Source organism: Pelophylax lessonae (genome assembly GCF_965119305.1).
Source record: "Pelophylax lessonae genome assembly, chromosome: 5".
Classification (NCBI taxonomy): Eukaryota; Metazoa; Chordata; class Amphibia; order Anura; family Ranidae; genus Pelophylax; species Pelophylax lessonae.
Window position 1 is genome coordinate 156,917,617 of NC_138772.1, and position 24,845 is coordinate 156,942,461.

General features: G+C 41.0%; 1 protein-coding gene across 1 annotated transcript in view; it reads right to left on the bottom strand.

The window, feature by feature from the left end:
- The window catches only part of NEK10 (NIMA related kinase 10), a 472,071-nt gene that overhangs the window by 292,578 nt on the left and 154,648 nt on the right, over positions 1-24,845 (bottom strand). The window contains exon 22 of the mRNA XM_082258594.1: positions 24,650-24,752. Coding sequence (XP_082114720.1) covers positions 24,650-24,752 — 103 coding nt within the window. The remainder of the gene's footprint in view (positions 1-24,649; positions 24,753-24,845) is intronic.

Sequence of the window (24,845 nt, forward strand, 5' to 3'; positions counted from 1 at the left end):
TAAAGGCCACACCCCTTCCTGTTTATGACCTGACCTGTCATCTGTACACCACAGACCACAACCACAGTCTATCTATGCCCATCAGCATAGCCTTATCAGTTCCCATAAGTTCAGCCTCATCAGTGCCGCCTCATTACTGCCCATCAGTGCAGCCTCATCAGTGCAGCATATCAGTATGGCCTCATCAGTGGCCATCAGTACAGCCCCATCAGTGGCCCCCATTGTAGCCTATCAGTGCCCATTAGTGCAGCCTATCATACCGACAGGTAGCAGTGTGACTGCTTTATGGGGGTGCCAGACTGATTTGCCTCCTGGACCCTGCCCCTGACCCAATTCGCCCCATAATAGTGGCACTAAACTAAAAGTGTAGCGCAAGCCGGCAGGGACCCTTTTCATGCGGGAGCCAGGAGGAGGCTGTATTTTTTCATGTGGTGTGCAGCTTTTTTGCTGCCCCCCTGCAAAGTGCTGCCATAGGCCTGGGCCTTGTCGGCCTAGGCCAAGATACAGCAGTGCTTAAGGGGCCTCAGGAGATATCTATTACCATTTCCCTCAAAGTGAAAGCCCAATTTGTCCTGAAACAAACAAAGTATAATCCACCCGGATCACTATGTAGTTGTAATGAAATAAATGTACAGCTTTGCTAACACATGCCAAAGGTGCAAAATGCAGGCATTGGGATTTGTTCTGCCCTCCGTCATAAAAAAGGGGTTAACATTTGTTGTCATTTTATATATACTGTATATATTGAATTAGAATAACTCATAAACAACAAATTGCTGAGAACTCACACTGAGCCAATTAGCATAGGAATGTGTTGCCAAGGCATGCCCAGTCTTCTAATTAAATGTTTTTTTGTTTTTAGATAAAAATGCCAATGATTATTTGTTTTGCAGGTATTCAAAATACTGAAAATATTTGAACGAATGTTCAGTTTCAGAATTTCTTCAAGCATTTCTGAGCTAACTGGATGGCAAAGGGGTTGGCAAGCTTGTAATAATGAGCTGGGTTACATTGTAGAAGGGCTCCGTATCTTTCATAGAAACTGTAAAAAACAAATCCAGAAACTAATTTAGAGTTGTTTCCTTCCTCCTCAGAAAAACAAACAATTTCTTCACTGCTTATACGCAGAAGGTACACATAAGTCACGGACGCTCTGGAATCTCTACAAAAAGGCTAGAAGATAATTGTCTATCGTTCCCAGTGTGATATCTGTCTATTCAGGGGCAGTTAGAGGGTCCATGCACACCGGGAGGCTGGAAAAATGTCCAAAAAAGCAGCTTAACCACTTCAGCCCTGGAAGCTTTACCCCCTTTAAGACCAGGCCATTTTTTGCCATGTGGCACTATATTACTTTTAGGCCCCTTTCACACATATGGACCATTCATTTTATCAGTTTAGTCACAATTTTTTGTCATCAGTTTTTTCATTCAACAGTTTTTTTATCCTTTGTCATCCAATTTCATCCATTATCATCCATTTTTCATCAGTTTTCATCCGTTGTCATCCGTTTTCATCCATTATCATCCATTTTTCATCAGTTTTCTTCCGTTGTCATCTGTTTTCATCCATCTTCATCCGTTTTCATCCGTTGTCATCCATTTTTCATCAGTTTTCATCAGTTTTCATCAATTTTCATCCGTTGTCATCCATTTTTCATCCGTTTTCATCCGTTGTCATCCATTTTCATCAATTTTTCATCCAATTTTCATCCGTTTTCATCCGTTGTCATGCGTTGCCATCCATTTTCATCCGTTTTCATCCGTTGTCATGCATTGCCATCCATTTTCATCCGTTGTCATCCATTTTTCTTCCGTTTTCATCCGTTGTCATCCATTTCATCCATTTTTCATCCTTTTTTCATCCAATTTTCATCCGTTTTCATCCGTTGTCATGCATTGCCATCCATTTTCATCCGTTTTCATCTGTTGTCATGCGTTGCCATCCATTTTCATCCGTTGTTATCCGTTTTCATCCATTTTTAAACAGTTTTCATCCATTATCATCTGTTTTCTTCCATTATCATCCATTTTTCATCAGTTTTCATCCGTTGTAATCCGTTTTCATCCATTTTCATCCATTTTCATCTATTTTTCATCCGTTTTTCATCCAATTTTCATCCGTTTTCATCCGTTGTCATGCGTTGCCATCCATTTTCATCCGTTGTCATCCGTTTTCATCCATTTTTTCATCCGTTTTTCATCTATTGTCATCCGTTTTCATTCGTTGTCATGCGTTGCCATCCATTTTCATCCGTTGTCATCTGTTTTCATCCATTTTTTCATTCGTTTTTCATCTATTGTCATCAGTTTTCATCCGTTGTCATGAGTTGCCATCCATTTTCATAAATTTTTCATCCGTTGTCATGCGTTGCCATCCATTTTCATCCGTTGTTATCCGTTTTCATCCATTTTTAAACAGTTTTCATCCATTTTCATCTGTTTTCTTCCATTATCATCCATTTTTCATCAGTTTTCATCCGTTGTAATCCGTTTTCATCCATTTTCATCCGTTTTCATCTATTTTTCATCCGTTTTTCATCCAATTTTCATCCGTTTTCATCCGTTGTCATGCGTTGCCATCCATTTTCATCCATTGTCATCCGTTTTCATCCATTTTTTCATCCGTTTTTCATCTATTGTCATCCGTTTTCATTCGTTGTCATGCGTTGCCATCCATTTTCATCCATTGTCATCCGTTTTCATCCATTTTTTCATTAGTTTTTCATCTATTGTCATCAGTTTTCATCCGTTGTCATGCGTTGCCATCCATTTTCATAAATTTTTCATCCGTTGTCATCCGTTTTCATCCCTTTTTTCATCAGTTTTTCATCTATTGTCATCTGTTTTCATCCGTTTTTCATCCGCTTTCATCTGTTGTCATGCATTGTCATCCATTTTCATCATTTGTCATCCATTTTCATCCATTTTTCATCCGTTGTCATCCGTTTTCATCTGTCTTTCTTCCATTTTCATCCGTTGTCATCCGTTTTCATCCATTGTCATCCATTTTCATCCATTTTTCATCCGTTTTCATCCGTTGTCATCCGTTTTTATCAGTTGTCATCCATTTTCATCTATTGTCATCCATTTTCATCTGTTGTCATGCTTTGCCATCCATTTTCATCCATTTTTTCATCCGTTTTTCATCTATTGTCATCTGTTTTCATCCGTTTTTTATCCGCTTTCATCCGTTGTCATGCGTTGTCATCTGTTTTCATCAATTTTTCATCGGTTGTCATGCGTTGTCATTCGTTTTCATCCGCTTTTCATCTGTTTTCATCCGTTGTCATGCATTGTCATTCGTTTTCATCCGTTGTCATGCGTTGTCATCCATTTTCATCCGTTTTCACCCGTTGTCATCCGTTTTCATCTGTCTTTCTTCCATTTTCATCCGTTGTTATCCGTTTTTATCCGTCATCTGTTTTCATCAGTTTTGCATCCGTTGTCATCTCTTTTCATCCAGTTTTCATCCATTTTCATCCATTGTCATTCGTTTTTCATCCATTTTCATCCATTTTCATCTGTTGTCAATCGTTGTCATCCGTTGTCATGGATTGGCATTCATTTTCATTAGTTTTTCATCCATTTTCATGCGTTGTCATTCGTTTTCATCCGTTTTTCGTCTGTTTTCATCCGTTGTCATGCATTGTCATTCGTTTTCATCCGTTGTCATGCGTTGTCATCCATTTTCATCCTGTGTCATCCGTTTTCATCCATTTTTCATCCGTTTTCATCCGTTGTCATCCGTTTTTATCCGTTGTCATCCGTTTTTATCCGTCATCTGTTTTCATCAGTTTTGCATCCGTTGTCATCTCTTTTCATCCATTTTTCATCCATTTTCATCCATTGTCATTTGTTTTTCATCCATTGTCCTCCGTTTTCATCTGTTGTCATTCATTTTCATCCGTTTTCATCTGTTGTCAATCGTTGTCATCCGTTGTCATGCATTGGCATTCATTTTCATTCGTTTTTCATCCGTTTTAATGCATTGTCATTTGTTTTCATCCGTTTTTCATCCATTGTCATGCATTGTCATCCGTTGTCATCCGTTTTTCATCCGTTGTCATCCATTTTTCATCCGATCCGTTTTTTTTTCACGGATGAAAAATAGGGCTTTCATCTGTTCAAAAAATAATAATTTTGACGAAATCAGATAAAAACAGATGTATATGAATGATCATCCATTTACATCTGTTTTTCAATAGGAATGCATTGATGTCCGTTTTTCATCCGTCAACAAAACGGACAAACGGACAGCATGTGTGAAAGGGGCCTAACTGACAATTGTGTGGTCGTGCGACGCTGTACCCAAATGACATGTATGTCTTTTTTCACACAAATAGAGCTTTCTTTTGGTGGTATTTGATCACCTCTGCAGTTTTTTGGGATTTTTTTGTGCTATAAACAAAAAAAGGCTGACAATTTTGAAAAAAAAACAAAAACAAAAAAAAACTATTTTTATTTTATCCTATACGCCATACTGAATTAAAAAGATCCATTTTCTTCATCAATTTAGGCAAATATGTTTTCTGCTACATATTTTTGGTTAAAAAAATCCCAAGAAGCATATATTGATTGGCCTGTGCAAAAGTTATAGCATCTACAATGTATGGGAAATTTTATGTAATATTTATTTATTTTTTTACTACTAATTGCAGCGATCAGGAACTTATAGCGGGACTTCGATATTGTGGCGGGCAAATCAGACACTAACTAACACTTTTGACAATTTTTTGGGACCAGTGACACTAAGAGTGATCAGTGCTAAAAAAGATGCACTGTTACTGTACTGACACTGGCAGGGAAAGGGTTAACATCAGGGGAGATCAAAGGGTTAAATGTGTTGTTCTTTGACTGGGGAAGACAGAGATCCATGTTACTTCTTAGCAGAAACACAAGATCTCCATCTTCCCCTCTTACAGAACGGTGGTCTGCCTTGTTTTCATAGACAGACCACCATTCTGCCAGCAAACATTGGATCCACTGGACCTGCTGATTGGCTCCCGCTTTGTCCAATCACAGCGGAAGAGGGTCGCCGGCAACATGTGCGTGGCCCAGACCTATTGCATGAAATCACGTACAAGTATAGTGGTCCAGAAGAGCTTAAGTTCCAGAAGAGGTTAAGGCTCCATGCACACCAGTGTTTTTCAAATAAGCTATAATAAACTGCTAATAACACTGGATGAAAAACACTGATAATAGCGGTTTCGTGCTTATAGTAGCGTTTTAGTAGCTTTTAGAAGAATTTAGGAGCGTTAGCGTGTTATTAGCATTTTTACAGTACATGCAGAGAAAAAAATAATCAAAAAAGCTGTTGGGGGCATTTAGAAGTGTTCAGTGTTTTTTTCTGCCGGGAAAACACTTCCAAAAACTATCAAAAAAAAATTTCTGCCCCTAAATGATGAAGCTTGAAAAACGTTTCTAGCATAAAATAGTGTGCATGGACACAAAGGATAACACTATTAGCTTCTAGGAGCAGAAAAATTTGTTAATAATCGCTTCTAGTAGCTTAATCAAATGCCGACCGCCCCATGTACATTTACTGCGGCAGAGAATAATTCTACACTCCCGGATCTGGGGCGCGCCACCGGCGACCTGCTCCTGCTGTGGTTAGACACAGCGAGAGCCAATCAGTGGGTCCGGCGGATGCATTGTCCACCAGGACCCGCCTATCATTCGGGAGACAAGCAGATCACCATACTATGACAAGGGAAGGCTGAAATCCTATGTTTCTGCTAAGCAGGAACACATATCTCTGCCTACCCACAGTACAAGCACCTCCCCCACAGTTAGTAAGCACTCCTTAGGAACACAACCCTTTGATTGCCCCTGATGTTAACCCCTTTCCTGCCAGTGTCATTAGTACAGTGACAGTCCATATTTGTTAGCACCGATCACTGGATTAGTGTCACTGGTCCCCAAAAAGAGTCAAAAGTGTCAGTTAGGTCTCCGATTTGTCTGCCGCAATATCGTAATCCCGCTATAAGTCACTGATCGCCGCCATTACTAGTAAATAAATAAATGAAATCTACATAATTCCGCCATTACTAGTAAAAATAATAAATAAATAAATACAAAAATATATCCCATAGTTTGTAGACGCTATACCTGTTGCGCAAACCAATCAATATACGCTTATTGGGATTTTTTTTTACCAAAAATATGTAGCAGAATACATATTGGATATTTGGATTTTCAAAATTGTATTTTTTTTTTGTTTATAGCGCAAAAAATAATAACCACACAGGTGATCAAATACCACCAAAAGAAAGCTCTATTTGTGGGACTTTATTTGTGTACAGTGTCACAGGACCGGGCAGTTGTCAGTTAAAGTAACGCAGTGCCATATCACAAAAAATGGCCTGGTCATGAAGGGGGATAAACCTTCAGGAGCCAAAGTGGTTACAAAAAACATTAGTGTGCAAGGAGCCTAAAAACTCCCATAGTGGCTAGTTTATGGGCATTTTCTTTTATTGGTGTTTTTTCCAAAACATTCCTCTCTGCTCATTTTTCACTATAATCAATGTACACTTGAAAATGTTGAATGCTCCTAAACGCCGTGTGTAGGCCCATTTAGGCACATCGGGAATTTTGTCTGTCGGAAAGCTCCTCTGTAAATATGCCTGCAAATTCTCAAATGTTCATGGACACATAGGCTTACATAGAGTTGCTTGTACAGGCTGAAGTAAAAAAACACCAAAAGGAACATTTTTTATGCCCAGTGTGCATGAGACCTTACATGACTTCAGTAAATATGGCATACAGTGTAAGACTAACCAGGAGGCAATATAAATTTGTTTTTGCTTTTCTGACATTCATGACATCTTGCTGAAATAAACATATATCATTTCTGCAAAGAGCTGCACATATGACAAATGTATTATGTTACAGTGAAGAAAATGAGCACACAATAAGAGTTATATTTTTTAATTAATGAAACCTGATTAGTAACGATGGTCAACAACCTTCATATTGTTCTTATTTTCTTTTCCAAGTTTTGTTGCAACACTACCAGTACCAGTACCAAACACAATGAGAAAACGATTACTCCAACCCAATCAGTGGTCCCCATTCCACCTGTTGTGGGGACACCCATCTTTGCCCCATTTTAAAACAATTCCGGATCCACAACTATGGGCTTGCTTTGGGATTCAAACGCTTAGAGATATTAGACCCGCAGGGGTGCTGCTGTCCTACCGAGATCTGACTGCCAGATACAGATTACCTAGGTGGATGCTCTTCAGATATTTCCAATTGTGTCAGCCTAAGAAAGCCCAATTTCCCATTGCTCCTAGCTTAAAGCCAGACCCAACAGAGGAGCTTCTCACGCAGAAGACCCTAGTGAAGCCCCTGTCATCCCTTTACCTGGCTTTTCTTAGTGTTGAGTCTCCCAAAATTGATAGGTTAAGGGAACAATGGAGAGAGAACATCCCAACCCTGGACAGAGAATCTTGGGAGGAGTACTTTGAGAATAATACTAGAATGGTAATTTCCTCCCGTGACAAATTGAGTCAAACAACGTTTTTGCATAGAATTTATAACACGCCTCAAAGGCTGCACAAAATTTACCCACAGTGCTCCCTGTATTGTCCTCAATGTCATTCTACTGAAGGTACATAAATGTTTTGGTCAAGTCTAGGAGAGGCACAGTTCTGAGAGAAAGCATTTGAGTGTATTAATGCACGTCTTCAGTTAAGCCTGCCATCGTCCCCTGAACTAGCACTGTTGGGCATTCAGGACAGTGAGTAGAGGCCTTGATATACCAAAACACTGCTTGCACTCCTATTGTACTATTCCAAAAAAGAAATTCTGAGTAGATGGATTTCCCCCCCTTTGGTGGCCTCATGGGAATCCTCTATTGATGCAGTACTACCCATGTACCAATTGACGTACATTAGAGGGGGTGCCCAGGGAGGTATGATAAGGTTTGGCAGGCCTGGACGGAGCAGGGATGGATCCCTGGAGCGGGTTCTTGGCTGCTTTACCCTGGGCTGCATCAAGTGCCCTGTTCCGGTTGTTAAAAAAAACAAAAACAAAAAAAACAAACACAATGAGTGGAATGAGTTCATAACCATGCATGCATGGTGGGTACCTATGCATGGCTCTCTCTTGTACTGGGCTCTGTTTTTAACAAGCAGTGATTCTGCTGTGCACTCATTTTGTCAATGCACATCTGCCACTAAACAGTAATTTTACTAAATGCAAATAGACTGGGCACTTTGCAAAGTGCTGTTGTACTCTGTAAATGCAGTTGCTCCAGAGCTTAGTAAATTAGGTAAGGCTTCACTTTGCAAGGACATTTAAAAAACAGCATTTTTTATTGCATGTGATTGGATGATGGAAGTCAGCAGAGCTCCTGTTCATTTACTAAACTTACCAAAGAGCAACTGCACTTTGCAAATTGCACATTGTCTATTTGCCTTTAGTAAATCAACCCCTATATGCCTTCATTTGAGTAAAGTAATTTAGCCAGTAAATTGGGGACAGACAGCTTCCTTATAAGGTAATTGTACTCAAAGCCAGAACACAGAAGCTGTCTCTTACATCACAGGCTTATTGAGGACATTCAGGGGGGTTGTTTAATAACCACTTCCATACCGCCCGCCGCCGTTTTACGTCAGTACTTTGACGTTAACCACTTGCCGACTGCCTAACGCCGATCTACGTCGGCAGTCAGCCCCTCACAGGCAAAGTGACGTAGGGCTACGTCACTAGCCTGTGAGGGTCTAGGGAGCGAGCGCGCGCCCCCGGAGGCGCGCTCCCGCTCCCGCGTGGTCACGGACCCCCCCGCGCGTGTGACTGGCGGACCCGATGTCCGCCGGTCACTCGGCGATCGGCGGGGGAGAGGGAGAATGTCAGGCAGCTTGTGTAAACAAGCCACCTGTCATTCTCCTTGCTGTTAGGATACTGATCACTCGGATCTAGTATGTAGATCCATTGATCAGTGTCCATACAGCTCAAGCCCCAGCCAATCACAGTAGAAAGCACGCCCCTAGGGATACACACAGCCCCTCCCTCCCAAATAAAGTTAACCCCTTCACTACCAGTGTATTTTTACAGTAACAGTGCATATATATAGCACTGATTACTGTAGAAATGTCACTGGTAACCCCAAAAGTGTCAAAAATGTCAGTCAAGGGTCCGATCTGTCCGCCCCAATGTCGCAGTACCGCAAAAAAAATCGCAGATCGCCGCCATTACACGTTAAAAAAAAAAACAACAAAAATGACAGAAATCTTTCCCTTTGTTAGTAAACGCGATAACTTTTGCGCAAACCAATCAAAATACGCTTTTTGCGATTTTTTTTACCAAACATAGGTAGCATAAAACAAATTGGCCGAAAAATTAAAAAAATTTTGATTTTTAAATTTTTTTTTTGGGGAATTTCATATAAAAAAATGTGAAAAATATTGCTATTTTTGCAAAATTGACGCTCTTTTTTTGTTTATAGCGCGTGATCAAAAAATCGCACAGGTGATCAAATACCACCAAAAGAAAGCTCTGTTTGTGGGAAAAAAAGGACGCCAAATTCGTTTAGGTACAGCATCGCACGACCGCGCAATTGTCCGTTAAATTCACGCAGTGCCGAATCGCAAAATACCCCCTGGTCGGAATGGGGGTAAAATCTTCCGGGGCTTAAGTGGTTAAATACTGGGGCTATGGCAGTAGATAGCTGCCATAACCCCGGTATTTTTTTAAACTGGGGGCAGTCTGCTTTAACATAAGGGTGGTCCCAGCTGCGGACCCATGTTTCTCCGATTATAAGACCGGGTCTTATATTAATTTTGGCTACAAAAAACCCAATAGGGCTTATTTTCGGGGGATGTCTTATTTATTTACAGTATGTACAAAAAAGTTCCTACCCCTGTCAGCTCAGGAGTCAGCATTGTGAAATTCAGTATTCCCAAAAATAAACCTTAGTTAAAGACCTTGTAAAATCATGTAATCCTTGTGTAACTTTATTGAGGAAAATATCTTATTTACAGCACTGCACTGCTGGGTGCTAACATGTCCCGCCGGAGCTCTTCTTCCCAGCTCCCAATACTGCAGAGGGAGAGGTCGAGATCCCCACTGATGTCAGCCCGCTCTGAGCACTGAAGAGGGAGCGAGGGACTGCTGATGTCACCTGGGAGGAGAAGAGAAGAGCTCCGGCAAGTTACGTGAGCACCCAGCGGCACTGTAAAAAAGGTATTTTCCACAATAGGAGACACACTGCACATTATATAGTCTTTTTACAGAACAGATTACATGATTTTATAAGGACTTTAACTAGGGCATATTTTCGGAATTATGCTTATATTGCAGCCATTCCAGAAACTCACGCTAGGTCTTATTTTCAGGGTAGGGCCTTTTTTTGGGGAAACACGGTAGCATTTACTTTTAATATTAAGGTATGGTTACAGCATATACTTTAATTTTATAACATCAGCAAAGCAATAGCAATACAAACAATAGTTAAAGTGATTGTAAAGTCTCTGCAACATCGCTGAATAAAGATGGGGCTTGGGTAAGTATTAGGGGGGCTTAGGGGAGCTGCTGTACACAGAAGGCTTTTTATCTTAATGCATTAAGATAAAAAAACCTTCTGACTTTACAACCACTTTAATGTTGGCAATCCAATATAGGCTTACTTGATATATCTCCTTTCATGTTGTGAGTGTTGCTTGTCTGCTGCCATCTCTTTTCACAACTTCCTTCATTCCCTGCATGCTTTGCAGCTTCTCTTCTGCTGTTTTTCTTTTAAATTCTAAGGACTACATATCCCAGGGTACTTTGCTGCCTGCAAGCAGTGATTACTGCACTGACTCAACCTTCCAAAACTCCTCCTCTCAACACCTCTGTAGTTCAGAAGGAAGGCGCTGTGAAATGTGTGACACAGCAGTGCCTACTCACAGGACATTGTGAATACGTGTCACAGAAATAAAGGCGGTAAATGTGTGAGGATCTTTACAAAGTATGTTTACAAACTTTAAGATCATTCAGATTAATAGGAGTAGGCTAGAAATAATCTAAATTTAATGTGGAAATCAATATATGGTTTTACTTTTTGACCCTAGATATACTTTAAATGAGAAGTGTGGGAATCAAAAAATGAAACATACATACTCACCTCTATCACTGTGATGCTTCAGCTGTCCCAACCTACTCTAAGCCTGAGAACTGAGCGATCACATGACCACTGATCGCCAGTTCTCGGTCTACTCTGAGCAGAGAGCGGTGACTATCAGTCACCGCTCTCTGCTCTGCCCTCCAATGCTCATTGGAGGCTGGGGAGGGAAGGGCAGTCACGGCTGGCGGATTGTCAGGATCCTTCCAGAGCCTGGATCGGCTCTGTGACGTCAGTTGACAGTGGGCTTTGGCTCACTTTCAGTTGATTCTGGGGAACAGGAGTGAAAAAGTAAGTGCACTCCTGTGACCCAGAAGAGAAGTATGATAAAAAAAAAAAAAATTGGACATGCTTCTCTTTAATTATTATTAATAGGGGATGGTACATAATATAAGACAGGGTATGAAAAGGTTGAAAAAACTTGGAAAGTTCAGTTTAATAAAAAAAAAAATGTTCTTTCCTAATATACTCTGTAAGACTAAACATGAGATATTTTGTAAAACTTGCTCAGGGATAAACATTGCTAAAGACAATGCTACTAATTACTAGATGTCTGTTATATTCCTAATTAGAAAATTCACATTACATACAGTAGGTTTCATTACTCAAGCAAATATTAATTAGTATAGTAATAAAGTTGAATTTTTCAGCTGTATACATTTACAGTATGTAATGTTACCACATATTTCTCTCATATTTTGGTTCAAGCTAATGCATATTAATACAACAGTCAAACTAAGTACTGTAAATAACAAATACTGAAAAAACAGTGCAAAAGCATATCAAACCCAGCTGGAAAGTACATAGCTCACTAACAGCATGGGTACTTCCTATTTATGAAAAATTATAGGGTGAGATGAAGTCCACGCTTCTCAAACCACAATAAACTGCTGATAATGCAAGAGAAGAACAAGAGTGCCACATAGTGGAAAGGCAAGAGAATGACAGCACTGAAAAAGTATTATGTACATAACAGCAATTTGTAATAGGAAAAAGTGTTAATGTGTAATACTTTACTACAGCAGTATTTTTCATTACCAGATGTTTCAACATATTGCATGCCACAGTCCAATGGTTTAGCTATTGCATGTCCCTGAAAGTGACACTAAACAATATATTTATTCTACAACAATAATCCATACACATCTACTACTTAATGGCCCTGTTATGTTTTTTCATGAAACTATTTTACTGTGTTTTTCTGTCTACTTGACTCACCGGCTCCCAAACCTCTCCTTTCCCCAGTGGGCGTTAATTGCAGTCGTGGTCCCTAGTCAATATCAGGAGCAAGCAAGAGAGGATGGCCAAGGTTCTACATACAGTACAATGGGATCATGGAGAATGAATGTAGATATCCTCTAGCAGGAAGCTAGATGACAGCAGCAACAAATAGGAATTTGGATGTTGGGAGGAGGCTAAGAGCAATAGAATCATTTTTTGAGTTTAGAAAGAATACATACTTGAATATAATGTTTTAAAGCCAGAGTTTATAGGCTACTTTAAGTTGTGTTGACACAGATTACATTTATCTAGATACCCTGGTGTTTAACCACTTGCCGACCGCCCCATGCAGATTTACTGCAGCAGGGCGGCTCGGCTGCGCATAATCACGTAGAGCTACGTGATTATGTGCACACGGTTTTGGCGGCACATGCGCGCCGCAGGAGTCGCGCTCCCACTGTGATTAGACACAGCGGGAGGCAGACCGCAGGAGGAGCGGGCTCGGTCTGGAATGTAAATAATGTAAGGCGGCTCTCCTGTCAGAGAGGCAGGGAAAGATCATGTGATTCAGTTAAGCTGAATCACCGATCTCTCTCTGCCTCTGTTCAATCCACCCCCCCCCATACAGTTAGTAAGCACATCTAGGGAACACATTTAACCCTTTGATCATCCCCAGTGTTAAACCCTTCCCTGCCAGTGTCATTTACACAGTAACAGTGCATATTATTTAGCACTGATCACCATATTAATGTCACTGGTCCCCAAAAAGTGTCAGTTAGTGTCAGATTTGTCTGCCGCAATGCCGCAGTCCCGGTAAAAATCGCTAATCGCCGCCATTACTAAAAAAAAAAAAAAAAGTACATAAATCTATCTCGTAGTTTGTAAACACCATAAATTTTGCACAAACCAATTATTATACGCTTTTTGAGATTTTTTCTACCAAAAATATGTAACAGAATACAATTTGGCCTAAACTGATAAAAAATTTGATTTTTAAAATTTTTTTATTGGGAATGTTTTATAGCAGAAAGTTGAAAATATTGGTGTTTTTCCAAAATTGACGCTATTTTTTTGTTTATAGCGCAAAAACGAAAAAACACAGAGGTGATCAAATACCACCAAAAGAAAGCTCTATTTGTGGGAGAAAAAAAGGCATCAATTGTATTTGGGTATGGCGCCACACGTCCACACAATTGTCAGTTAAAGCAACGCAGTGCCGAACTGCAAAAAATGGCCTGGTCAATAAAGGGGGAAAACCTTCCGGGGCTGAAGTGGTTAAATACTGTCAAGTCAGTAAGTCATGTCTAATGGTTCTAATGCAATCATGTCAGTTAACAAAATTATGAATTCCTTAATTATGCATTAGCTCCTTGGCACCGGCCACGCGCAAATGTGTGGCTTCTCGGCGGCCGGGCCTTGGCACCTTGCAGCTGTATATGTGCATGCATTAGTGCAAACAGTGCTGTGGTGGAAACACATGCCCTGCACGCTCCGGGCACAGTTACCTGGTGGAAAACTCCCGGTCGCTCAATGCCAGTGGTTCTCAACTCCTGTCCTCAGGACCCACTAACAAGCCAGGTTTGCAAGATAACTAAAATACATCACAGGTGATATCATTGCTGCTCAGTGAATGCAGTATTATAGTCTGCATCTCCCCAAGGTAATACTTAAAATCTGGCCTGTTAGTGGGTCCTTAGGACAGGAGTTGAAAACAACTGCTCTATGCGATTGGGAGATTTCCGATCATGTGACTGCTGTGACAGCCAATCATGGCGGTCCCATGACCTTAAGCCCCACCCCGCATTTAAAGCCGCTTAAGAGGCCAGCACCTGCCGGCTCCAAGGGGTTAATTAAGAGTACAACTCTAGATGCATGTGCTAAAGTGCGAGTTTACCCAAAAGTGTTCTTAGCTATAGGTGTAGCTTGGTGGGTTGGATTTATCCCTTGTTTCCTAAATTTATTTATATACTCTAGGGCTGGGCACACACTAGCTGAAAATTGTCAGAAAACTGTCAGTTCAGCAGAATTCATCTGGCATTTGGCCAGTGTGTACACATTCTTGTCCAACAGAGGTGTCATGGCTTCTGTTGAATGAGCATGCTGGAAAACCAGTATCCGATCAGCACTGGCGGTCAATGGCACTCGGTGGGAAGTTCGCCCACCGATGAGCGCCCCATGATGCACTGCGCTGTTGCAGTGCATTGATTGCTGATGATTAGCCAAAGCATATACCTGACCTGTATGCTTTAACCAAACAAAGCACAAATTCCTGTCAGAGCAATGATTGGCCAAAGGCAATCAACCCCTATATAACCCCCAAAACCTTGCACTCTGTACACAGCACACCCATGAACTCTGCACTGTGTACGTAACTTACTCCTAAAGCCTGCACTCTGTATGTAGCACACCTCTGAACTCTGCACTCTGTACATAGCATAATCCTGGACTCTGCACTCTGTATGTAATTCACCCATGAACCCTGCACTCTGTACATAGTGCATCCCAAATACAACCAGCCCCTTGAAGGCAACCATATTGCTGACGCAGCCCGCAATGAAACTGAGTTTGACACCCCTGCCCTGGGTCAGTATGTTCATATACAGGGGTTATTTTGTATTCATTGCTGGTACTGGCAGTGGACAATAATAATAGGCTAAATCTTTTAAATCTTTACTGTGCCTGTGTATATTTAGCAGGTGTTATGGAATGCCTATATGCAGATAATTAGTAGAAGTCAATGCTGGAGTTAAGCTAGTTGCTCAAGTTAGGAAAGTTGGGCTCTTGTTCTGAACCCCTTATCACAGGTGGAGGGAAAGAAGGGGCGTGGAGAGCCTTCCCGGCCAGTGAGAAGCCTTGCCGGCCAGCAGGACACAATGATTACTGCTAGCAGCTGTAGCCGCTGGCAGTAATCAAAAGCAAAAAATTTGACAGGTTGGATGTTCCTAAGTTGATCAATGGTAGAATCAGCCTGCCCATACATGGATCCCTGCTGAACCAGCTGAATTTCGATCCACGTATGGCCGGCTTTAGATTCTGTAAAGAGAAAGAGCTGTTGGAAGCTCTTACGTCCCCAAGTCATATTGACAAAGGTGAATCATTAGCCAAGATTCCTGATGTATACAATACTATTTTGTCATCCACTCAATGTGTACTATACACGTAACACAGTTCTGGAACAATCCTGTCAGCCAATATAGGTAAAGCGGTGTTCCGCCCCCCCCCCCCCTTCAAAAATTAAAAGTCATATTGTAGCTGCTGACTTTTAATATTAGGACACTTACCTGTCCTGGAATACAGCGATGTCGGCACCACAGCCAATGTTTCCATCGGCTGTCGGATGCTGCCGCTGCCATTGCTAGTAAGGGAACCCGGCAGTGAAGCTTTGCGGTTTCACGGCCGGGTCCCTACTGCGCATGCGCAAAGCACGCTCGGTTACTGGCCTGGAAGCAGAGGAAGGAGAAAGGAGGAGGGAGGAGGAGGAGGGGGCCAAACTTCTGATGTACCTTGCTGCGGCACCGCACGTTTCCATCAGCTGTCAGATGCTGCCGCCGCCATTGCTAGTAAGGGGACCGGGCCTTGCGGCTTCATGGCCAGGTCCCTACTGGGCGAGGAGGAGGGAACCGAACTTCTGAGGTACCTCACCGCGGCAAGGCCCGACAGAAATCTGCTTCCCCCTCCAACCCGAAAGGTGGCAAATGTGGGGGGGGGGGGGACAGATAGGCGGAAGTTCCACTTTTGAGTGGAACTCCCCTTTAAGTTTAATGCATTAAATTCTCATTCTCATGGTATGGTCTTGGTAGATTCACTGTTATGATTTTACCATCAATGGAAACAATATTCAATTTATTTAGTATTTATGCATCATACTGTGTGCGAGAGAAGGGGTCCCCAACTCCTGGGCCGAAGACCGGTCTGTGGCCTGTTGATGACAGTAGGAGGTGAGCAGCGACTGTGGTCCCCATAGGGCTATCACAGACTGCAGTCGCCGCTCACCTCCTGCTTTGCTCGTGTGTCCTCCCCGGCTCCTCAGCCTGCCCGGCCGACTATGTCATCCTATTAGCAGTGCAAGGGGCGGAAGGAGCTGGGAGATCGGAATGGAGAGCTCCTGCCATCCCCTGCCCTGCTGATAGGATGACATCGCTGGGCAGGTGGGCGGAGCTGGGAGAGAACACACAAACTGATAACAGGTAGGAGTTTGGAATGGGGAAGTGTGCTGTATGATGTTAGAGAGGAAAGGGGGGCAGACTGCAGGGGCAATGTGATGGAGGAGGCTGTGATTGCTTGGGGCACTGTAATCATTCTCAGTCCCTGAGAAAATTGGCTGCCATGAAATCGGTCCCTCGTGCCAAAAAGTTTGGGGACCGATGTGCTAGAGCACAGCTCTAGGTAGATATATCAAGGATGTTTTTTTATATGCACAAAGCCTCAGCTGTAAATCACGTACCTTTTTAAATGAATGTTTAATAAATGTAAGTCATTATGGAATCGATATAAACCCCATTCTATGTATTCATTTTCTATGTCAGAATAGTGGAAGTGCCCATGGAGTAAATTGATTAACTTTGGGCAATAAGAGGTCCTTAATTTTTAATAGCCGATAAAGAGATATGACAACATTAAACAATGCATCTAGCATAAAAACAATTCATAATGTAATAAAAAATACTGCAGGGCTTTAAATCCCTTTATGCAATAAATATGCAATAAATACTGGAAATCATGAGTTTCTTTTATATCTATTGCACACAATTACACAGAAATGTAAATCAATTTTATACATTTTATTTTCATCTGGTGATCAAGCTAGTAGTAACACAATTCTGGTCCAATGGTGTTGCCACTCCACTCGAGGAGCAACAAAAATACTTTTGAACAGCAGCTTTGTCAGTCTTGGTAGAGGATGATTGTGTTAAATGAACTAGCATATTTAGATGGACCTAGCTAAAAGAATGTTTTTCTAACTCCTGCTAACTCGTTTTAAGAAATGGCAATTTCCCATGGGATAATGGGAAATAAATAAAAGCTGATCATTGTAAGCACAATTGTCAGTGTTAAATGGTTAGTCTCAATCCTCTAACTGTCACTTTTGCTGAGCAACTTAAAAGTAACAGATTTACTGGCAGGGTGAACAGGTGAAAAAAGGGGAAAATAGCCAGAAAAAGTTTAAAATAAATGCAGCCATAACGATTCTAGGTATTCCAATTAAGCTGCATTATAATAATGTTTTGCTTTTGGGGGTTTAATACAGCTTAGCTACATTTCTGTCAGATAAATAAGAAGTAGTGCTTTTGAAAACTCCAAGTTTTCCTGTTTCCTCCTGTTTGATAAAGTCTGCCCCTAACAGAGATCAATAGCAAAATCTGAAATGTACACACACAAGTGAATGAGTTAGAGGAGAGCCTCCTCCCTTATAGGATGGCTCCATCTAATGTGTCAATGAGAGATGGCGTGGGTAAAAAGGAATGTTTTTCCTCTTCTCTCTTTTTAGCTAATTCCCAGTGCTCTGGGAATCATATTTAATGTGTATTTGTAAAACAAATATCATATTTAAAGCACAAAGCATGACATCGAAAAAACCCACTCTCAGATATGATATCAGCCATTAATGAAGAGCCCGCATGCCTTTTTGCAAGCATGCAATTAAACCATATTAAAATCAATAAATTATGACTATTAAAAAATATCTCCCTTTCCAATTTTGCTCTTAAAATTTGCATCTATAACTCTTACTCAGTCTTACAGTGCTTTGAAAATGTATTCATACCCCTTGAAATTTTCCACATTTTGTCATGTTACAACAAAAAACATAAATGTATTTTATTGGAATTTTATGTGATAGACTAACACAAAGTGGCACATACAGTGGGTACGGAAAGTATTCAGACCCCCTTAAATTTTTCACTCTTTGTTATATTGCAGCCATTTGTTAAAATCATTTAAGTTCATTCTTCTTCCTCATGAATGTACACATAGCACCCCATACTGACAGAAAAACACAGAATTGTTGACATTGTTGAAGATTTATTAAAAAAGAAAAACTGAAATATCACATGGTCCTAAGTATTCAGACCCTTTGCTGTGACACTCATATATTTAACTCAGGTGCTTTCCATTTCTTCTGATCATGCTTGAGATGGTTCTACACCTTCATTTGAGTCCAGCTGTGTTTGATTATACTGATTGGACTTGATTAGGAAAGCCACACACCTGTCTATATAAGACCTTCCAGATCACAATGCATGTCAGAGCAAATGAGAATCATGAGGTCAAAGGAACTGCCTGAAGAGCTCAGAGACAGAATTGTGGCAAGGCACAGATCTGGCCAAGGTTACAAAAAGATTTCTGCTGCACTTAAGGTTCCTAAGAGCACAGTGGCCTCCATAATCCTCAAATGGAAGACGTTTGGGACGACCAGAACCCTTCCTAGAGCTGGCCGTCCGGCCAAACTGAGCTATCGGGGGAGAAGAGCCTTGGTGAGAGAGGTAAAGAAGAACCCAAAGATCACTGTGGCTGAGCTCCAGAGATGCAGTCAGGAGATGGGAGAAAGTTGTAGAAAGTCAACCATCACTGCAGCCCTCCACCAGTCGGGGCTTTATGGCAGAGTGGCCCGACGGAAGCCTCTCCTCAGTGTAAGACACATGAAAGCCCGCATGGAGTTTGCTAAAAAACACCTGAAGGACTCCAAGATGGTGAGAAATAAGATTCTCTGGTCTGATGAGACCAAAATAGAACTTTTTGGCCTTAATTCTAAGCGGTATGTGTGGAGAAAACCAGGCACTGCTCATCACCTGTCCAATACAGTCCAAACAGTGAAGCATGGTGGTGGCAGCATCATGCTGTGGGGGTGTTTTTCGGCTGCAGGGACAGGACGACTGGTTGCAATCGAGGGAAAGATGAATGCAGCCAAGTACAGGGATATCCTGGACAAAAACCTTCTCCAGAGTGCTCTGGACCTCAGACTGGGCCGAAGGTTTACCTTCCAACAAGACAATGACCCTAAGCACACAGCTAAAATAACGAAGGAGTGGCTTCACAACAACTCCGTGACTGTTCTTGAATGGCCCAGCCAGAGCCCTGACTTAATCCCAATTGAGCATCTCTGGAGAGACCTAAAAATGGCTGTCCACCAACGTTTACCATCCAACCTGACAGAAATACTGAGCAAAGGGTCTGAATACTTAGGACCATGTGATATTTCAGTTTTTCTTTTTTAATAAATCTGCAACAATGTCAACAATTCTGTGTTTTTCTGTCAGTATGGGGTGCTATGTGTACATTCATGAGGAAGAAGAATGAACCTAAATGATTTTAGCAAATGGCTGCAATATAACAAAGAGTGAAAAATTTAAGGGGGTCTGAATACTTTCCGTACCCACTGTAATTGTGAAGTGGAAGGAAAATGATAAATTGTTTTCAACATTTTTTACAAATAAATATCTGAAAAGTGTGGCGTGCATTTGTATTCAGCCCCCCTGAGTCAATACTTTGTAGAACCACCATTTGCTGCAAATACAGCTGCAAGTCTTTTTGGGGATGTCTCTACCAGCTTTGCACATCTAAAGAGTGAAATTTTTGCCCATTTTTCTTTGCAAAATATCTAAAGTTTGGTCAGATTGGATGGAGAGTGCCTGTGAACAGCAATTTCCAAGTCTTGCTACGGATTCTCATTTGGATTTTGGTCTGTAGTTTGGGCCATTCTAACACATGAATATGCTTTGCTCTAAACCATTCCATTGTAGCTCTGGTTGTATGTTTAGAGTCATTGACCTGCTGGAAGGTGATCCTCTGCCCCAGTCTCAAGTCTTTTGCAGACTCTAACAGGTTTTCTTCTAAGATTGCCCTGTATTTGGCTCCATCGATCTTCCCATCAACGCTGACCAGCTTCCCCTGCTGAAGAAAAGCATCCCCTCAACATGATACTGCCACCACCATGTTTCATGGTGGGGATGGTGTGTTCAGAGTGATGTGCAGTGTTAGTTTTCAGCCACACATAGCGTTTTGCTTTTAGGCCAAAAAATTCAATTTTGGTCTCATCTGACCAGAGCATCTTATTCTGAATTTTTACTGTGTCCCCCACATGGCTTCTCGCAAACTGCAAAAGTGACTTATTTTAGCTTTCTTTCAACAATGGCTGTCTTCTTGCCACTCTTCCATAAAGGCCAGATTTGTGGAGTACACAGCTAATAGTTGTCCTGTGGACAGATTCTCCCACCTGAGCTGTGGATCTCTGCAGCTCCTCCAGAGTTACCATGGGCCTCCTGGTTGCTTCTCTGATTAATGCTCTTCTTGCCTGTCTTGTCAGTTGAGGTGGACAGCCATGTCTTGGTAGGTTTGCAGTTGTGCCATTCTCTTTCCATTTTCGGATGATGAATTGAATAGTGCTCCATGAGATGTTCAAAGCTTGGGATATTTTTTAATAGCCTATCCCTGTTTTACACTCCTCCACAACTTTATCCCGACCTGTCTGGTGTGTTTCTTGGTCTTCATGATGCTTTTTTTTTTTACTAAGGTTCTCTAATAAACCACTTGGGGCTTCATAGAACAGCTGTATATATACTGAGATTAAATAACACAGGTGGAGTCTATTTACTAATTAGGTGACTTCTGAAGGCAATTGGTTCCACTAAAATTTAGTTATCGAGGTATCGCAGTAAAGGGGGCTGAGTACAAATGAATGCCACACTTTTCAGATATTTGTAAATAATTTGGAAAACCATTTATAATTTTCCTTCCACTTCACAATTATGTGCCACTTTGTGTTGGTCTATCACATACCATCCCAATAAAATACATTTATATTTTTGGTTGTAACATGACAAAATGTGGAAAATTTTAAGGGGTAAGAATACTTTTTCAAAGCACCGTATAAAACTCAATGTATAATTTGAGTTTATTAGTCTTATAAACGCATAAAATTAATCAGAATGAGTCTTAGAATGATTAATTACAATTCGTTTTTCAACCCAGAAAAAACAGTATTTTTATAATTATATTTGTAGCTCATATTTTACTTATATAATTATATTTATATTAATTTATAATTCTATTTAGCCATCTAGTTTTATGACAGGCTTCCTTTAGTCTGTGAACCATTTTTTCTAATAGATCAATTATGCGTTCTGCCATTTTCCTGGGACCATATAACATTTTCCTATCCAATGATATGCAAATCTGGCAATCTGCAGAAAGATTCTAAAAATCTAAGACCTGCAGGCTGAGCACTCATGGGCATCAGAGCAACGCAGGAGAATTCAGGGATCAACAATCAAATAGCATAGCAGTTATTAAAGTGCCTAAAATAAGAAATGTCTGTTTTTCTCCACAGCAACCAATTAGATTCAAAACTGTACTGGACAATTGCAACTGCAGAATGAAATTTTGGATCGGCTTAGTTCTGATGAGATAATATAGCTAGCTCTTATTTTAGATTTAATTAACCCCTTTAGGATTAAATATAAATATGTAAAAGTGTCAGTAATGAAAAAAATCATTAAAACACTATAAAGCTCTGGTTTCAAGAAAAAGAAATTTGTCCAAGTATAACTCAAAAAGTACCTTCTATTACTATAAGCTTCCTCCAAATCTTCAAAAATCTATTTTTTTTTCTGATTATGGGATTTGTAGTGTGCATAGAGAAGTGCAGATGGCAGAAAGGCAGATGACAAGCAAACGGAAATTAGGGACAAAAGGAAAGGTTTGGAAGCTCACAAAGGAGGCAGATAAACACAGTAAAACTATGTAGTGAAAAAGGGATTCTAGGGCCATTAAGTAGTGGATATGTATAGCTTTTTTTTGGGGGGAATAAGGATACCGTTCAAAATGAGAAATGTACCATGGAACAACAAAAGGGAAACAGAATCAACTTGCAAAAATGTTTTTATTTTTTATGCTAACAATGCTTGATTAACTCAGGCCACCTTGCTGCATAAAATCCTTTGGTTACTGGAAGTTTTGCTTTTTGGGAAGACCTTAATTCTGATCCTGTCATTTTGCAGATGGAAATTCGCGGCTTCACCCATCCAAGGCTCTACTTTTTAATTATGCTGCTCATAACATCTGTAACTATTACAGTGCAGGAAAAGTGGCATACAGAGGCAGCATAGAATAATTTTCAAGAAGCTCTAGTCGTTAAGACACTAAAGTCGTGTGACTTTCTTGCAACTTTTGTGATTTAACATTGCAGTCTATGGCACTTAAGTTACACCAAAGTTGCAGAAAAGTAGTCCCCCAGAAGTTTGGCCCCCCTCCTCCTTCCCCGACCGCCAGGCCATTAACAAGGTGCAGCGCACTTCGCGCATGCGCAGTAGTGAACTGGCTGTGAAACTGCAAGGCTTCACTGCCGGTTTCCCTTACAACAAATGGCGGCGGCAGCACCTGAGAGCCGGAAACCCGTCTGGGGTGCTGAGAACAGGGGATCCCTGAACAGGGAAGTGTCCTAATATTAATTGTCAGCAGCTACAGTATTTGTAGCTGATAACTTTTACTTGTTTGCTGGGGAAGGGGGGGGGGTGGCAGGGAGGCGGAACTCCTCTTTAAGTATTGGACCTTTCAGTAATTTTACAAGACTGCATGAATAATTGCAGGTCATTTACAAGTCAATATATGCAGTGCCAGACTAGTACCATCTTTTATCATTAAAGAGTAGTCCTTGAGCTCCAGTCAAATCACTTTTCCTATGCTAATAATGTCATCAGTTTGGTGCAAGTAGGAGGAAGCATTTTCTCAATCCCCCCCCCCTCCTTTACCCCTGAATCAGAGGATACAGCAAAGGGCAGATTTGTGTCCAACATTTGTGAACACAGAAAAGAGACACACAGGCAATAGGGTTTACACATTGTGACGGTGCTCACCGTCACTGGAATTTAAGGACAGATGGGTGATGGTTTGAATTGCTTCATATTTGTCAGTATGAGGTCTCTGACCAGGAAGTACAACTCCTAATATGGTCATTCCAGGAAGTTCAATGACTGTCTAACAATGTTGCTTTTGTCTGAGGTGGCTTTCCATTCACCTATTGTCGGGTGTGCTAATGAACTCCCCTGCTGTCTGCTAAGGGATATATTGACACTCAGAGTAATGTGTATTGAGGGCTCGTTAGGGAACCATTGTTCTGTGTCTGGCTATTGTGTACATTGATTGCCCCCTGGGGGCTTCTTTCTCCTTGCACATGGCAGTCCTTCTGGTCAAGCTATCTGACCAATCACTGCTGACTCATTTTCAATTCCTCATTTGCATGGCTAAGAGGACCAGAAGGGGAACTGCAGGTACTTTACAATTGACCAATAGGAAAGCGGTTGCTGGGGGCAGGATGTTCCAAATTCTGTATAAAAGTGCGCTGTGTTCTTCCAATAAATTGTCTTCCTGTTTGAACTTACATACAGCCTTGCCTGGAGTTTGTTCTAATGGATTCCGAACGGCACATAGCTGTAGTTCGGATCCCGAAACCTTGGTTGACTGAACCATCAGACGTTGCGATCTGCAAGCTGACTCACTAGAAACAGAGGAGTGTCGGGAGAGCGGAAGTGAGCGAGCAAGGGTCTCGTCACACACAAGAACCAGAATCTTAGGCAGGCAATGCATGATTTCTCCATCAACACAGAAATAACTCCTGCTGAGCCATTATCTGAAGACACTAATTATTGCTGGCGGCTATAACAGCCGCTAGTGATAATCACAAGTAAAATCCAGCAGGCTGGTTGTACCCAAGTTGATCGATCAATCAACTTGGTACTGTCAGTCTTCCCATACAGGGTTAAAATCTCGGTCGATTCGAATCGTCTATGGCTGGCATAAGTCAAAGAAGCAGATGCTGATGCTGGTAAATGCCTGAACAAAGATAACATTGGCCTTCTGAAGAGAAAAGCATATAGGGGCATTGTCAGGGGAAGTCCTGTGATCCTGAGTGTTACACTTAAACATTACATAGCATGCATGTACTTAAAACATTACTTAGCATGCATTAAACGTATAAAGGGACACTTTAATTTACATAATATTTTTTCCCTCAAAGGATGGTTGTGATGAGAAAACAAATCTTACAATATGTTTGCTGCATTTTTGTTTTAATTACATTAGGATCTATAACTAGCAAGTGAGAAGAGGAAGTAAGATAATTACATTGATTTGATTTTGCATGACTTGTGAAGCTAGGTGTTCCCCTGTTGCAATTTCTGTTTGCATTTTTAAACTTGTATCAGAAGAACCTGTATAGAATGTGCCAAAATAGAATAAATTCCATCCACGTAGACAGCTGATATTCTGTTACTAGGCCGGCCAATAAACAAAATATAATATATTTATATTTGGCTGCATGAATACTTACTGACAGTTACTTTATCTCTTTCCCCCAGCATGATGTTGTTTGGCGATAAGTCTCTGTGTACAATCCGTTTTTCTTTGTGTAAATATCGCAGCGCTAAACATAACTGGAATGAAGAAGAAAGTTATGTTGAGAATGATATTCCCTTAACGTTTGTGACATGTTTATTTGCTCAAGATACACAAAAATAGAAAAACTC